The sequence below is a fragment of the Cervus canadensis genome, chromosome 16 (assembly GCF_019320065.1).
Source record: "Cervus canadensis isolate Bull #8, Minnesota chromosome 16, ASM1932006v1, whole genome shotgun sequence".
NCBI classification, from domain to species: domain Eukaryota; kingdom Metazoa; phylum Chordata; class Mammalia; order Artiodactyla; family Cervidae; genus Cervus; species Cervus canadensis.
In genome coordinates this window covers 16,225,442-16,240,822 of record NC_057401.1, presented here as the reverse complement: position 1 = coordinate 16,240,822, position 15,381 = coordinate 16,225,442, and the positions used below count along the sequence as shown (strand labels likewise).

Genomic DNA, 15,381 nt, shown 5'->3' with positions numbered 1-15,381 from the left:
AACCGTATGTTTTAAATTATCATTACAGGGAGATTAACAATGATTAGAGAAAGTAGGGCACGATAAGTGTGTTTCCTCCATATCAAGTCCTAAAACTAGAAGCAAATGTCACACGTTTGGAGGTTTGTACCCAGTGCTGTAAACAGTTTCCACGGTCCCTGTCCACAAGGCCTTCCTGTTCTGCCAGGATGAAGAATCCTGCTCTCCACACGCTGGTGTGGTCAGACTCATCAACTGACTACCGAAAAGGCACATTCCTTAGTCAACTTTACTCGGCCCTCCGTTCTTGAATCATAGTTACTGATTTTATGGTCCAGGACAAATAGTCTTGAACTCCACAGCAGAGCCAAGACATCTGCATCGGATGCCTCATAAATCCAGCAGTCAAATCCCCCAGTCCCCGCCCACGCCGTTTCTTTTTGAATGGCGATGAGCTATAAGTCAAGGCCTTGAAAAGCGGATCTTCATTCCGACTAAGTGTGGGTGACACCTCAAAGGTGTCTTCTACCACTGGATGGGAAGCCTTGGGACGTCTCCTCGCACAGGCCACCTCTAAGAAGCAATGGAGGTGGCAGTGTCAGATGAGACCCTGAACCCATGCTGTCAATGGCCGCCCCTAAATGCACATCCCCCAGCCTCGCGCTCCGGCCGGAAAGCCCAGAAACCGCAGGGCGCTTAATCTATTCCAGCAACAGTGCAAATTCTTGGAAGCGCGGATTCCCGCCTCTTCCAGGCCGCGCGCAGAAATCAAACTAGACGCAGGCTCCCTGGGGGCCGGGCCGCGCGCGCTCCGCTCCCTCCGCCGGCCTAGCCTCGGCCGCCGCCCGCCCAGCCGGAGCTGGGCGGGGCCGCCTCCAGGCAGCGGGGCAAGGCGGGCTGACCAGGAAAAGACGCGGGAGGCACGCTCTGCGCAGGCGCGCGGCGCCCCGCCCCCCCCAGCGTCGGCTCTTGGGCGGGCGGCGCGGGCCCTCCCACTCTCCCCCGCGCCGCCGCACCGCCCCGGCCCTCGCTTCACCCCGACGCCCCGGCGTGCGCGTCCTCCCGCCGGCCTGCAGGCCCGGGGCCTCTGCCTGCCAGCCCGCCGCTGCTCCTCGCGGCCCCGGCTCGCGTTCACGCTGTCGCCCGGGCCGGCGCGGCCGCGGGCAACCGCTCCCCCTCCCACACCTACCCCGCCCCCTCCCCGCCTTTTCCGCCCTCCGGTCCCCCTCCCTCGGCCCGCCGCCGCTGCTCCAGATGAGGTGATGGCAACGGCCAACTTCGGCAAGATCCAGATCGGGATTTACGTGGAGATCAAGCGGAGCGATGGTGAGCCTCGCCGCCGGCCCTGCCGTCCGGCCCCGCTGTCGGCTGTGCGCGGCGGAGACGCGGGCGCCGGCCGCCTCATTGATTGCTCCGCCGGGCTGTTGGGGCGGGAAGGCGGCGGCCGCGGCGCTTTTGTGTGTGGCGTGTGTGCGAGTGAGGCCAGCTTGGGGTCCGCCCCGGGTGCCGCTGCAGTGCCGGGCCGGGGAGGGGCCCTGCGGGGGACTGGGCCGGGGAGGAGGCCGACGGGGAAGGATCCGGGGGTCTTCGGATGGGTGCGCCGGGGGGTCCCGGGTCGGGGGGCCCCCCGCTCCTCCCCCGCGTTCTCCATTCTCCTCGGGGACCCCCGCCCGGGGACAGCAGGCTCCGATAGGATTGACCCAGCCTCGCGGCTCACCCCGGCCTGTTCATTTTCCGGCCTCATCTCTGAGGGGATGGGGGGTGGGGAGAGCGTGAAGAACAGAGATTTCAGCATTTAGGGAACCGACTACTGGTCCGAGGCCAAGGTGGGAGAGAAAGGCCAGCCCCACTCGTGTAAACTGTTCGGTTGTCAGGTTTCTTCGTCTTTCATTTCTCGAGCACGCCTCTTTCTTTTTTGCCAGTCCCTTCCTTGGAAGAAGGATGGGGAGCCTGTGGTGCTCAGCCATGAATAAGGGTGGGGGAGCGAAGGGAAGAAGTATTCGATAAGCTTCTCAAAGGTGATGAGACAGGAAGGGAAGGAGCAGGATGATCCTTGGCTGTGCGAGGCACCCCTGAGAGGGTGGGGGCGGACGACCGGATGTTGATATTCTCACACCCTCCTGAGAGGTAACAGAAGTGTAAGTCGGGGTGGAGGCACATGCCTAATTAAAATTATAAAGAGAGAAAAAGCCCTAGGCTTGTGTCTCTTTCTGTAGGTTTCTCTTGGGGAAAATGTTTTACGCCCCTAGCCAGCCAGGTTTCGAAATAATTTATATTAAAGGGGAAAACGCATGGAGGCGGGTAAAATCATGTTTCAGTCCAAACATTGAGCGAAGTAGAGGTGTGTAATACCGAGAGGCGTGCGGTATTACCATAACCTTTAGGTTATGGCTTATTAGCGTTTAGCCTAGTCAGTGGTAACTGTCGCTGTCTCATCGGTTTCTACCAGGTTTGATCAAGTTATATGAAGCTTAGATTGACTGTCATCTGTGATAATTGACTGTTATCTGTGATAACATACATTGGAAGACCCTGTGCAGCTAATGATTTTTTTCACTTTCCCTATATCTCGCATAATTTGTGTCAACAGCTGGAAGCATTATTATCCTGTATGTGAAAAGAATAATTATACCACATAGAGCTTTAGAAGTTACCCATAACACTAGCGGGAAAGAGATGTCTCTTTTACTTTGGTTGGGGTTTCTTCGTATTTTCTCTTCAAATTGCTTTCCTTAAGCTGTGCTGTTACTGTAATTTCAATTTTACTTAAATGCAGGTTCACTGTGTACTAGGAAAAGTAGGGTTTATATATATTATTTAAAATTTGGGGGAGAGGCAATAAAATGTGTGAGGTTTTTACATTCTAAGACTTTTAACTGTGACTGTAGGTTTAGCTATAGAATTTATCAGAAAAAGTATCATGATACTTGAAAGGTTTGGTTAATTTTATGTTTTCTGGGCTGACATCTTTTTAAATGTGTCAGACTGGAGACAATTTTGGTTTGGGGGGGGATTCTAGGATATTCTTTATTTAGTACTTTATTTAGTACTCTTTCTGCCTTCATCTTCTGCTTATGTCAGAAACCCAGACATCTAAGAACTTTGTGTTTTTACATAAGTGCTAGTAACCTAAAATCGCATTTCAAAACAGTTTGCCCTTGGGAAATAATGGAAATCATTACAGTGTATCCCATCTCCACTTACAGTCATGTATGTATTTATGCTCCTCAGGTGCATAGTAGAGTTGAAGGTAACGGATAGTAGAGAACTTAAGGGAATGATCATTTGCATTGGGTAGTGGTGTTTCACAGTGGAAATTGACATCTGGGAGACTCACCTAAAGCTTTCCCTTTTTCATTTTAAAGAAGCTGTTTCCTCCCATTTCTATGGTGTATCTCTTTCGATAAAACAATAGTGATCATTGTAACAGAAATAAGCTTGGTAGTTGGATGAGCACTAATGTAATGCCTGAGACAATGGAGACCAAATGAATGAAGAAGGGCTGTTCTAGACTGCTGTTCACTGGTGATTTGATGTTTCTCTGCATGCTTGATAAGTGGTGATCCTTGTCCTTGTTTCTGAGCATCCCATCCGTGATGCTCATGTATTAAAAATATTTCCAGGCAATTAATGTGAACTTGTTAGTATCTTTCAACACCCTGCTGGAAACTAATTCCCAATATGTTTTCATTGATTACTAAAACTGGATGGCCAGTCAGTCACTGAATTCCTAAGTCATTAGGAGACTCATGAGACAGCATATTTCCTTAAGTATTAATGTTTGGGTACATTTTCCTTAATATTATGTTTTCAGACTGCACTAGAGAAGGGGTGGTGTGGAGAACGCTGTTGATGGATGGCAGACTGCCCACCCCCACTCCAGCCACAGCCTGGGCATTACAGGATTTTCAGTTTCCAGAGTTCATCTGCTCCTCGATGAGTTCCTTGCATATAGTTTTTGAGTGAATCATTATTGGACTTAGTTTTCTAACATTATTTTGATTAATCATTATGACAAAATCTTACCTGGAAGGAAAAACAGTTCCATCTATGCGCATCCTGTGCTGCCACTTCCTTATTCTGCTCCCCCACCCCCACCCCAATGCCTCATACAGGCCTCTTAGGTCAAGATGCCCAGTGTTGATTGAAATTGAGTGATCTAGCAAGGCTAATTGGACTGGTTTCTGGAAATGAACACTCAATGTTTGTTTTCTTGCATGTGTCTTTCGATTATCTTTCTGATTCAGTTTCTTTTTGAAATCTAATGACTCTAAAAACTGCAATCTTAACTGTTGTGTGGTTATGTAGTCTTCATTAGGAGACCTCACACACACCTCACACACACACACGCGCGCGCGCAAAACTACACTGTTAAATTATTTCTTGTTTGTTCTACAGTAGCTTTGACTATCCTTTGGAGGCTGGGGGAGTGATGAGAAATGTTTTGCATATTTGGAAGCTGCAGCCACGATGGAATTAGTCTTCGAGGTGTCTTAGTCACAGAATTGATAGATGTGATCTGAAGAGAATCATACACTATTTCAACCAGACAGATCCTAGGAGATAATCAAGTTCTCATTTTTAAAGATGTGGAAACTGAGTCCCAAGTCACTGTAAGTGACTTGTCTAGATTCATACAGTGGAAGTCAAGAACCTGGCTTATGTAGCATAGAAACCAGACTATCAACAGCTGTGACAGGAAAGGAAGAATTCTGTGTTAATTTGGGAACCATATACAGCTTTCTCTAGCCCAGTTAAGAAGTAGGAAATTGTTTCTCACTCATGGGAAAGTCACTGGAGAGCAGCGTTACAGAGCCCAGTTGGACTGATCCCGGTAAAAAGTGTTGTGGTATGTTTACTAGGTTACAAAACTCAAAAATTGTGAGAGGAAAAAATACATCTGTTTCTTAATTAAACAGTGAAAAGAGTGCTTTAATTAAGCATCTGAAATCCAGAGGAAAGAAGATTTCAAAGGACCCATCAGGAATCTTGGAGTTTAGGGCAGGCCATCTTTAGAAAAGATTTTAGTGACCTAATTCTCTACCTATTTTGCCACATTTATTCTTCTGCTTTTTCATTTTTCCATGTCATTAGACAGGTTTTTAGAGAATGGACTGTGAATTTAGTTAATAAAAATGAACCACATAGCAGTATAGTTCCTTTTGGTACAATTATGTGATTCTGATTATGGAGTGGGTGGAATGGAGGGAATTGTGGATTCGGTTCAGGTCAGTTCAGTTGCTCAGTTGTGTCTCTTTGCGACCCCATGGACTGCAGCATGCCAGGCTTCCCTGTCCATCACCAACTCCTGGAGCTTATCCAACTCATGTCCATCGAGTCGGTGATGTCATCCAACCATCTCATCCTCTGTCATCCCCTTCTCCTGCCTTAAATCTTTCCCAGCATCAGGGTCTTTTAGTGAGTCAGTTCTTTACATCAGGTAACCAGAGTATTAGAGTTTCAGCTTCAGCACCAGTCCTTCCAGTGAATATTCAGGACTGATTTCCTTTAGGATGGACTGGTTGGATCTCCTCGCAGTCCAAGGGGCTCTCAAGAGTCTTCTCCAGCACCACAGTTCAAAGCTTCAATTCGTTGGCGCTCAGCTTTCCTTATAGTCCATCTCTCATATCCATACATGACTACTGAAAAAACCATAGCTTTGACTAGACACATTTTTGTTGGCAAAGTAATGTCTCTGCTTTTTAATATGCTGTCTAGATTAATCATAACTTTCCTTCGAAGGAGCAAGCATCTTTTAATTTCATGGGTGCACTCGCCATCTGCAGTGATTTTGGAGCCCCCAGAATTAAAGTCTCTCACTGTTTCCATTGTTTCCCCATCTATTTGCCATGAAGTAATGGGACCAGATGCCATGATCTTGGTTTTCTGAATGTTGAGTTTTAAGCCAACTTTCTCATTCTCCTCTTTCACTTTCATCAAGAGGCTCTTTCGTTCTTCTTCGCTTTCTGCCATAAGGGTGGTGTCATCTGCATATCTGAGGTTATTATTATTTCTCCTGGCAGTCTTGATTCCAGCTTGTGCTTCATCCAGACCGACATTTCACATGATGTACTGCATAGAAGTTAAATAAGCAGGGTGACAATATACAGCCTTGACATACTCCTTTCCCTGTTTGGAACCAGTCTGTTGTTCCATGTCCAGTTCTAACTGTTGCTTCTTGACCTGCGTACAGATTTCTCGGGAGGCAGGTCAGGTGGTCTGGTATTCCCATCTCTTTAAGAATTTTCCACAATTTATTGTGATCCACGCAGTCAAAGGCGTTGACATAGTCAATAAAGCAGAATTGTGGATTAATGATTTCTTTTTACATGGTGATTAGCATGATGTTGGTTATATATTTTAGGTCTTCATAATTTTTCAAATAGGTTATGTACTTGGATCCTCCTAGAAACCCTGTGAGGTAAGTAGGGTAATTGGGTGGCAGATTCGTTGCTTTATAGGTGAAGAATCTGAGGTTGGAGAACTTGCCAAGATCATATGGTTAATAAAGAGGCATGACTTGGACCAAAACCTGAGTCCTTTTGCTCCCAGCTCTCTTCAGATGCTGGCAAATGTTTGCTGATGATAGTATGAAGTTTATCACTTTGTGTACTTTGATTTTTTTTTCTTTTTTGAGATATAAAAGCCTCTTTAGCTTTAGATAACCCACAATTAGTAATGTTGCTTAAATTTGCCCAACTGGTGAGATCAAATTGATTTCTCATATTGTATTAACTGTAAGTGTTAAGATTCATGAATCTAAGGCTCTAAAGCCCCTTTCAGTACTCTGTCACGTGTTGCCTCCAGAACTACCACAGAAAGAAATCTATATTCTTTGCCTAGTCACTTGAATTTTGTGACAAATTTTGGAACTGTGGGGAAAGGCTATTTGTTGTTTTGTGTGTAATAATTTTTTAAATATCTAGAGAAAAGAGCAAAGAGTCAATTAAGTTTGTGTCCCTTCAAATAGGAAGAAGGTACAAATATGGAAAATCCAGACCAAGATTCCTTGGAAGATCATCCAGACCCATTCTTTCTAGTCACAAGTATACTTGTCATTAATATTGCAGTTACCTTTTGCAAAGCTTAATTCTTAGAATTAACCACCCACTTTGCTTTTAGCACCTCTATCCTGTAACTTGAAGTAATCTTTTAAGGTGTTTGTTTGTTTTAAGATTGTAGTTTTGAGCTTGAGAATAGATACAGCTTTTAAATCCTGGGTAAAACTAGTTTTTCACTCTTGTGGCCCAATTGTGGAGCAAATATAGGAGGGTTGCCCTTCTGTCGCGTACTAACTCTTATAATTAAAATAGTACTAATGTTATTATAGTGTCTAAGTGAAAATAGATGTTAGAACCTCACCATATTAAGCATTTAAGTCCCTAATTACACATAGTGGATGCTGTGTCATATACTATGTGTATGAGAACCAAATACAAGTTACTGATCATGGGATATGTCTAGTGAAAGCTTACACAAACTGAAATGGAGTATCGCTTCATTGTAGGTTAACCTTTCATTTAACTTTTTGCTACTATATCCCAAGGGTAAAAGCTTCCCAAATGGTACTAGTGGTAAAGACTCCGCCTGCCAATGCAGGAGATGAAAGAGATGTGGGTTTGATCCCTGTGTTGGGAAGATCCTGTGGAGGAGGAAATGGCAACCCACTCCAGTATTCTTGTCTGAAAAATTCCATGGACAGAGGAGCCTGGCTGGCTACAGTCCATGGGGCAGCAGAGTCAGACACAACTGAGCAACTGAGCACACACAGTCTAGAGTGAAATAAGGGGGGGAGTGTCCCTTCTGAAAGTGGTGCTTCTAAATCTAGTCCTGGGCTTTCCCGTTTGGGCCATTGCTGATTTTTCTCTGTACCTACTGCAATCAGCTTGCTGTTCAAATGGGCATTTACTAGAGTGTGAGAGTATTTTTGTGTGTAGACCTTAAGTGATTATGCCCATATCACAAAATAATGTGATCTCATAATTCTTTGTTTCCTTATTACAGAGTTAATAAATACACCTTAAAAAACCTTTATTTATTTATTTTTGGCTGTGCTGGGTCTCCATTGCTACTCGGGCTTTTCTCTAGTTGTGTGAATGGGAGCTACTCTAGTTGAGGTGCCTTCTCTTGTTGCGGAGCACAGGCTCTAGGGCACACGGACTTCAGTAGTTGTAGCAGGTGGGCTGAGTAGGCGGCAACTCATGGACTCTAGAGCGCAGGCTCAGTAGTTGTGGCACTTAGCTGTTCTGTGGCGTGTGGGATCTTCCTGAATCAGGGATCAAACCCGTGTTTCCTGCATTGGCAGGCAGTTTTTTTACCACTGACCCGTCAGGGAAGCCCGAAGTATGCTTTTATTAATAGTTACATATGAGGCATTCTGATAGGTGTTGAAGTTCCTGCCCTCAGAAACAAATAAATGATTTTTATGTAGTATGATTAGTACTGATAGGACTATGCCATTCTGTGTGTACATCATTATCACTTACCTTTTTTGATGTAGATTCTTAGATTACACTCTCTAAGGTATGAGTCTTCTGGATGGAAAATATATGTCATACATGCTGCCCCCTTCACGTCCTCTGCCCATGGCAGTATCTATTATCTCTCATGGCATGCTTTCCTGATGAACTGATAAATTCAGTCTCAGAATTCTTCTTAAAATACAGTGCCACCAGTCCTGGTAGCCCTTGTCAGTCAGTTGAAATTGGCATTATTTGTCATTCCTAGCCTATTTTCTATTCTCTAATAATCATTTGAAATTTTTACTTTATACCTTTTAATCTTTGTTTTTATACCTAAAGGAGCAAGGTTTACTCCATTTTAAATTTCTGGCAGACCAGACCCTGGCAGCAGGTTCCTCTCTTGATATCCTATGTTGGGATGCTTGTAAACACAGGGACCAAGGAAGCAGATAGAGCGAGCTGCTGGCGCTTCTGTGTAATTTGAGAACAGCCTCCTCACACGGTGTGGCCAGGGGACTGTAAGAATCAGGCATGTCCCTGGGCTGTGTTTTACTTACTTTCAAAGACTTTTTCTCTAGGTTTTTTTTGTTTGGTTTGGTTTGGTTTTTGGCATTAATTTTAACCAGATTTCACCTAAATAGGAGTTTTTAAAGGAAAGTTTGCATCAGGATGAGACATTCTTGTGGTAAAAATTTGTCAAGTGTTTATACTATGAATGAATCCTTTGATTAGAGCTCTTGGCCAGGAGCTATCTGCTCAGCCTCATCCAGATAGCTGTGTCTTCCATACTGCCACTTAAGTTTTGTTTCTTAAAAAGTGAGTCCACGTGTTATTCGTAATACCTGAAGGGGTTTAACATTTGTGCCTTTTATAATTCAGTTGTTTTGCTAAATGTATGATAATCTTATTTGACTTTTGTGACATCCCTATAATGTACACAGTATCTTCCCATTTTACAAAAGCGAAACCCTACACTTGAGTGTATAAACTACTGTAAAGTGTTTAAGCCTAATGATGGACTATTTTAGATATTCACATTATATGTGTTGGTCAAGGCTATGTAGTAAGTGTATTTTAGGGATGTGGATATGTTTAGGGAACATAAATGCTATGGGAGTTCTGTTTCTAGCCTGGGTAGAGTTAATGTAGTGGTTCATGGCCCTGATTGATTAAAATCACATGTAGGGCTTTGGAAAAAACAACCAAATATGAACAGCTCCCCACCTGTCACCACCAGTATCTGGGTACTTTGCCCAGAGATTCTGTTTTAATTGATCTGATATAAAGCCAGGGCCTCAGTATTTATGACAACTCCACTGGTGAAACAACTTCATACACACTGATGATTCTAGTATATACCCAGAGTTATGATCCATTATGTTAGAAAAAGTAGCATTTTCTAACAGTGATCTGACAAGACCTCATGGCAAGTGAAGTTAAAATGATGGAAGATGACCGACCAGTAGATGGTCTTGGGGGAAATGAGGGATTCCAGGCACATGGCACCACATGTGAGCTGGAAATAGAGGACTGTCAGGTAACGGGCATTTAAACCTGGCCTAGCAGGGCTTCCCCGGTGGCTCAATGGTAAAGAATCTGCCTGCCAGTGCAGGAGACATGGGTTCGATCCCTGGTCCGGGAAGATCCCTGGAGAAGAAAATGGCAGCCCACTCCAGTATACTTGCCTGGAAATCACCACGGACAGAGGAGCCTGGCAAGCTACCGTCCATGGGGGTCACAAAGAGTCGGACGTGACTTAGCAACTGGACTGCTGAACAACGAGAAGGTGATAGATGAGGAAGGGAAGAAAGGAGTAATCTGGGGCACCTTATTAAAAAGACTTGGCAACAAAGGTAAGGTAATGCATCTTGGAATTAATTTCTAGGCCACTTGGAAACTGCTGTAGGACTTAATCTCCTAAGAGCAGTAATAGGAGTTAGCTAGTGATTAGTGATAGATTAGAGGGAGAGAAGTACTGAAAATGAGAACTAGCAAGGATCAGATTGCATCAGTTGAGGAGGGTAAGCAATGATTAAGAAACAGATGAGATACAGAATACCGAAAAAAGAATTGATGCTATATGCATATATCACTTGTGTTGAATAAAGGGCAGATGTGTTGAAAAGAATGGACTTAGCATTTGAAAAGTCTGAGTGTGGGTTATAAAATCTCTTCAGTCTGTTTAATCAAGCTAATCCTATTCATGAATACAGCATAGAGAACTGTAGAGCCAGTGTACAGTGTGCTGTCAGAAAGCATCCAGCTCAAGAGTGTTCATAGTTTTGCCACTAGTATCTTAAAAGTGAGTCTAAGATATGAGTCACTTCCAGTAAATGTTTATATGGAGATCAGGAATTTACTTAAGCTATAACTGCTTTGCCTACTTAAGAAGACTCAGTTATAGTGTATTAGCCAAGACCATCTTAAAATTCCTAGAAGGGAAAGGAAAAACCGTACTTAAAGGATCTGGCTTTAGCTCTTTAAGGGGTGGAGTGTTTTGATTCTTAAAATGCAGCTGCTCTCCTTTACTTTTCCTCTGCTCTTATTTTTGGCCTACTTTTTTCTGCCCTGACTTTTGCCTTCCCTTTTCATCCTCAAAATTCTGAATGTCATTTCAGCATTTAGAATCTCTTAGCTACTATTTGCAGTTTAGGAGTTAAAAATCGTTTTTTTCAGTAGTCATGTATGGATGTCAAAGTTGGACCGTAAAGAAGGATGAGTGCCGAAGAAATGATGCTTTTGAGCTGTGGTGCTGGAGAAGACTCTTGAGAGTCCCTTGAACAGCAATATCAAACCAGTCAATCCTAAAGGAAATCAACCCAGAATATTCACTGAAAGGACTGATGCTGAAGCTGAAACTCCAATACTTAGACCCCCTGATGCGAAGAGCTGACTCATTGGAAAAGACCCTGATGCTGGGAAAGTTTGAGGGCATGAGGAGAGGGGGGCAACAGAGGATGAGATGGTTGGATGGCATCACTGACTTAATGGAGACAGTGGTGAACAGGGAATCCTAGCGTGCTGCAGTCCATGGGGTGGCAGAGAGTTGGACACAACTCAGCAACTGAACAACAACAAAGTAAAGGATGAGTAGACAGAACCCAGTAGGTTTTTAGGGCAGTGAAATTATTCCTTGTGATACTGAAGTGGTGGTTTACATGTTGTAAATTTGTCAAAACTCAAAGAACATACAATACCAAGAGTGAACTCTACTGTAAAATATGTACTTTGAATAGCAATGATGTGCCAGTCTAGGTTCATTGATTGTAACAAGTGTTCCCAGTGTGGAGTGTTGACATTATGGGAGGCTATGGGTATGTGGGGACAAGGGATGTATGGAAGATTTCTGTACCTTCTGCCCAGTTTTGAAAACTACTGCTCTTAAAACTACTTTTAAAGGAGGGAGGTGGATGCAAGCTTTAGGGGTTAAGTCAGAGCTATTCTTGAAATAATTGACCCATTAATGACAAGAATTTATACATTTTAAGAATAAGAACCCAATAGTGTTGCAGTTAAGGTAAATTTTTGCTCTTCATTTTTGTTATGTTTAGTCTGTTGGCCAATATGAGAGACTTGGGGTTTGCTGACAGAATTTTTAAGTGAGCTGTAGTGAGAGGATTCAGACAATGCTACCAGCTTTAGCTCCATCTCTTTACTTTGGCCCACAGACATTTTGAGTTGTAATTCAAATACTATAACAAATGTCCAAGTAGTGTACTAGAAGCTTCATCCTTGAAATTGGCCAAGGTTTAAGTTAAATAAGAGTTTACCTGTTCTAGTTAAACTTCAGGTAATTCGTGCTCTTAAGATATGCATATGAAATCGAATTATGTGTCATCCTGTGAAAAGTTAGTTGGGAGTGCAAACAGCATTAAGTTTTGGAAGGTGAGGAACGTGGTATTTTTAAGCCTGAAGTTTACTATGGACAGCCTAAAGAGAAATGGATATAGTGATTTACCTAAATGGTTCTTAGGAAATTGGAAGAAATCTGAAGCCATGATTAATGAGGTAAGTCTTAAAATTTAAGCACAGACAGTTCTCTAATACTGTTCTCTAATTCAGTTCTCTAATACTGAAATACTGCTACTGGTCAAAACTTGGTTATTTTTCTACGGTGAGGAAATTGACTTGTCCACAGTTGTACATAAAGTAGCAGAAATGGCAACCCACTCCAGTATTCTTGCCTGGAATATCACATGGATGGAGCCTGGTAGGCAAAGACCCCCATGGGGTCACAAAGAGTCGGACACGACTGAGCGACTAACACACATGAGATTGGAACATAGATGATCTGCCTATAATTCCTCTACACTCGTAATTCCTTCAGAGTTCTTTGTGTACTATGAATGTACCAGGCATTGGAAGTCAGATCATTAATTGAATAATGCTTTTACTTTTCTTTCTATAGTTGAGATTGCCTTCAGGTGTTTTAATTAATCCAGCTAGCATTTGCAGCATGACTTATGATGAGTCCCTTCGTCTGATTCCTTTGAGGAAATAAAAGACTTCCCCCTAGAAAAGACTACTTACTTTGTTAGTTACAACAGAATATTAAATAGCTATTGTACTCAATGAAAGTATTCTGGCTATATAATTTCTTCTGAAAAAGAAATTCTAGGGGCTTCCCTGGTGGTCCAGTGGTTAGGATGTCCTTTCAGTGCAGAGGATGTAGGTTCTGTCCCTGGTCAGGGAGCCAAGATCCCACATTCCATGACAAAAAAAAATAGACTGTCTGCATTGCCTAAGTTTAGGCTCTCGTTCACAAACTTCCAAAAGTTGGACAAGTACATATGCTGGCAAGAATGTGGAAGAATGCTTCTTACTAGATGAGCAACTATATTGTCAGGGAAATATAACTACTTGCTAGGAGTCCACTGGTAAACTTGATTAATTTGGGGGCCTATCTAAGATTCAGTGATCTTTATTTTTATGAAACTGTTATTTGAAAGTATTTGGGGATAATATGTGTTGCATTTTTACAAATTGTTTTCCGCCAGTTATAACTGATGTTGAGAGTTGACTAAAACATGGTCCTAGAAGTTGGGATGTAGTTTTATTAAGACTGATACTCATCAGAAAGTCTACAAATAATAAATACTGGAGAGTGTGTGGAGAAAAGGGAACCCTTCTACACTATTGGTGGGAATGTACATTGGTGCAGCTACTATGGAAAACAGTATGGAAGTTCCTTAAAAAATGGAAATTAACACATTATGGCTTCCCAGGTGGTGCTAATATTAAGGAATCTGTCTGCCTCTGCAGGAGACATAAGAGACGCAGGTTTGATCCCTGGGTTGTGAAGATCCCGTGGAGCAGGGCATGACAACACACTCCAGTATTCTTGCCTGGAAAATTCCATGGACAGAGGAGCCTGCCGGGCTACAGTCCACGGGGTCGCAAAGAGTCGGACACAACTGAAACAACTTAGCACATACTTCATTTAAAAAAAAAACTAAAAATAGAGTTACTGTATGATCCAGCAGTCTCATTCCTGTGCATATATCCAGAAAAGATGAAAACTAATTCAAAAAGATAGATGCACCCCAATATTCATAGCACTGTTTATAATAGCCAAGATGTGGATAAGTGTCCATCAACAGGTGAATGGTTAAAGGTGTGTGTGTGTGTGTGCGTGCGTGCCTGTACACACAGAAAGAATATTACTCAGCCATTAAAAAAGAATGACATATTGCCACTTGTAGCAACTTGGATGAACCTAGAAATTACCGTAGTGGGGAATTCCTGGCGACCCAGTGGTTAGGACTTGGCGTTTTCACAGTGGTCCAGGTTCAATCCCTGGTCAGGGAACTAAGATTACACAAGCCATGAGTTGAGGCCAAAAAGAAAGAAAGAAATTATCACACTAAGCAAAGTAAGTCAGAGAAAGACATATTATATTACTATATGTGGACTTTAAAAAATAATACAAATGAACTTATCTACAGGACAGAAACAGACTCACAGACAAAGGAAAAACCTGTTACCCAAGAGGAAGTTAGGGGAGAGATAAATTAGGAGTATGGTATTAACAGATACACACCACTGCATATAAAATAGATAAACAACAAGGGTTTGCTGTATAGCACAGGAAACTGTATTCAGTGTCTTGTAATAACCTAAAAATGGAGAAGAATCTGAAAAAGAAGATGTGTGTCTGTGTAACTGAATCACTGTGCTGTACCCCTGGAGCTAACGCAGTATTGTAAATCAGCTGTAGTGCAACCGAAGAACTCTTGGTGTAAAACTAAAAACCTTACCTGGTCTTTTGGATCTATGAAAATGCATCTTTCACTCTCCATTTTCTAAACGTTGGTGTTCTTCAGGGCTTGGTCCTGACCCTGCAGTACTTGCACAGTATTCTCTCTGGGTGAACTTAATGCCTCTCTTCACCTCAGACTAGCTGAAGACCTGTACTATTTGTATGTCTAATGAATTACTGATTATTTCCACTTGGATAACTCACATATACCTCAAATTCAGCATGTCCAAAATTGAACCTAGTACCCATTCCCCAGATCTATTTCTTCAGTATCTCTCATCACTTTCATTCACCCTGTTGCCCCAGTAAGAGACCTAGATATCTTTCTTGACTCCTTGTTCTCTCTTAACCTCCTGTCCTAACATCAGGTTCTCTTAATTTAACTGCTTAAGTACTTCTTCAGTCCATGCACTTTTTCCCCCAACTCTCTACTATGCTTTGGTCAGGCTAGCATTATGTCTCATCTGCCACAAATTCATAACCCTAAGGTCTCTCTACCTATAGTTTGGTTACTCTTAAACCTGCTTAAAACTTTTTAATAATGTCCTCTATCTCGATTATGCTTTGGATCAAGCCCAGGCCTGTAACATAGGTTACTGACCACGCGGAACCGCCTGCCTTTGTCTCCCCTGTCATCCCTCGCCGCTGACCTGCGGCTCTCCAGACACGCTGAACCCTCAG

At 43.0% G+C, this 15,381-nt stretch overlaps 1 protein-coding gene across 5 annotated transcripts in view; it reads left to right on the top strand.

Annotated features, from left to right (window-relative positions):
* Positions 1 to 961: 961 nt before the first annotated feature.
* Positions 962 to 15,381, top strand: part of KIF2A (kinesin family member 2A) — a 71,598-nt gene continuing 57,178 nt past the window's right edge. For 3 of the 5 annotated variants that reach the window (XM_043488464.1, XM_043488463.1, XM_043488462.1), the window contains exon 1: positions 967 to 1,305. In XM_043488464.1, coding sequence (XP_043344399.1) covers positions 1,242 to 1,305 — 64 coding nt within the window. In that variant the 5' untranslated portion in view covers positions 967 to 1,241. Of the gene's footprint in view, positions 1,306 to 15,381 lie in introns of all 5 variants that reach the window. The other 2 variants (XM_043488465.1, XM_043488461.1) reach the window with 2 other exon arrangements.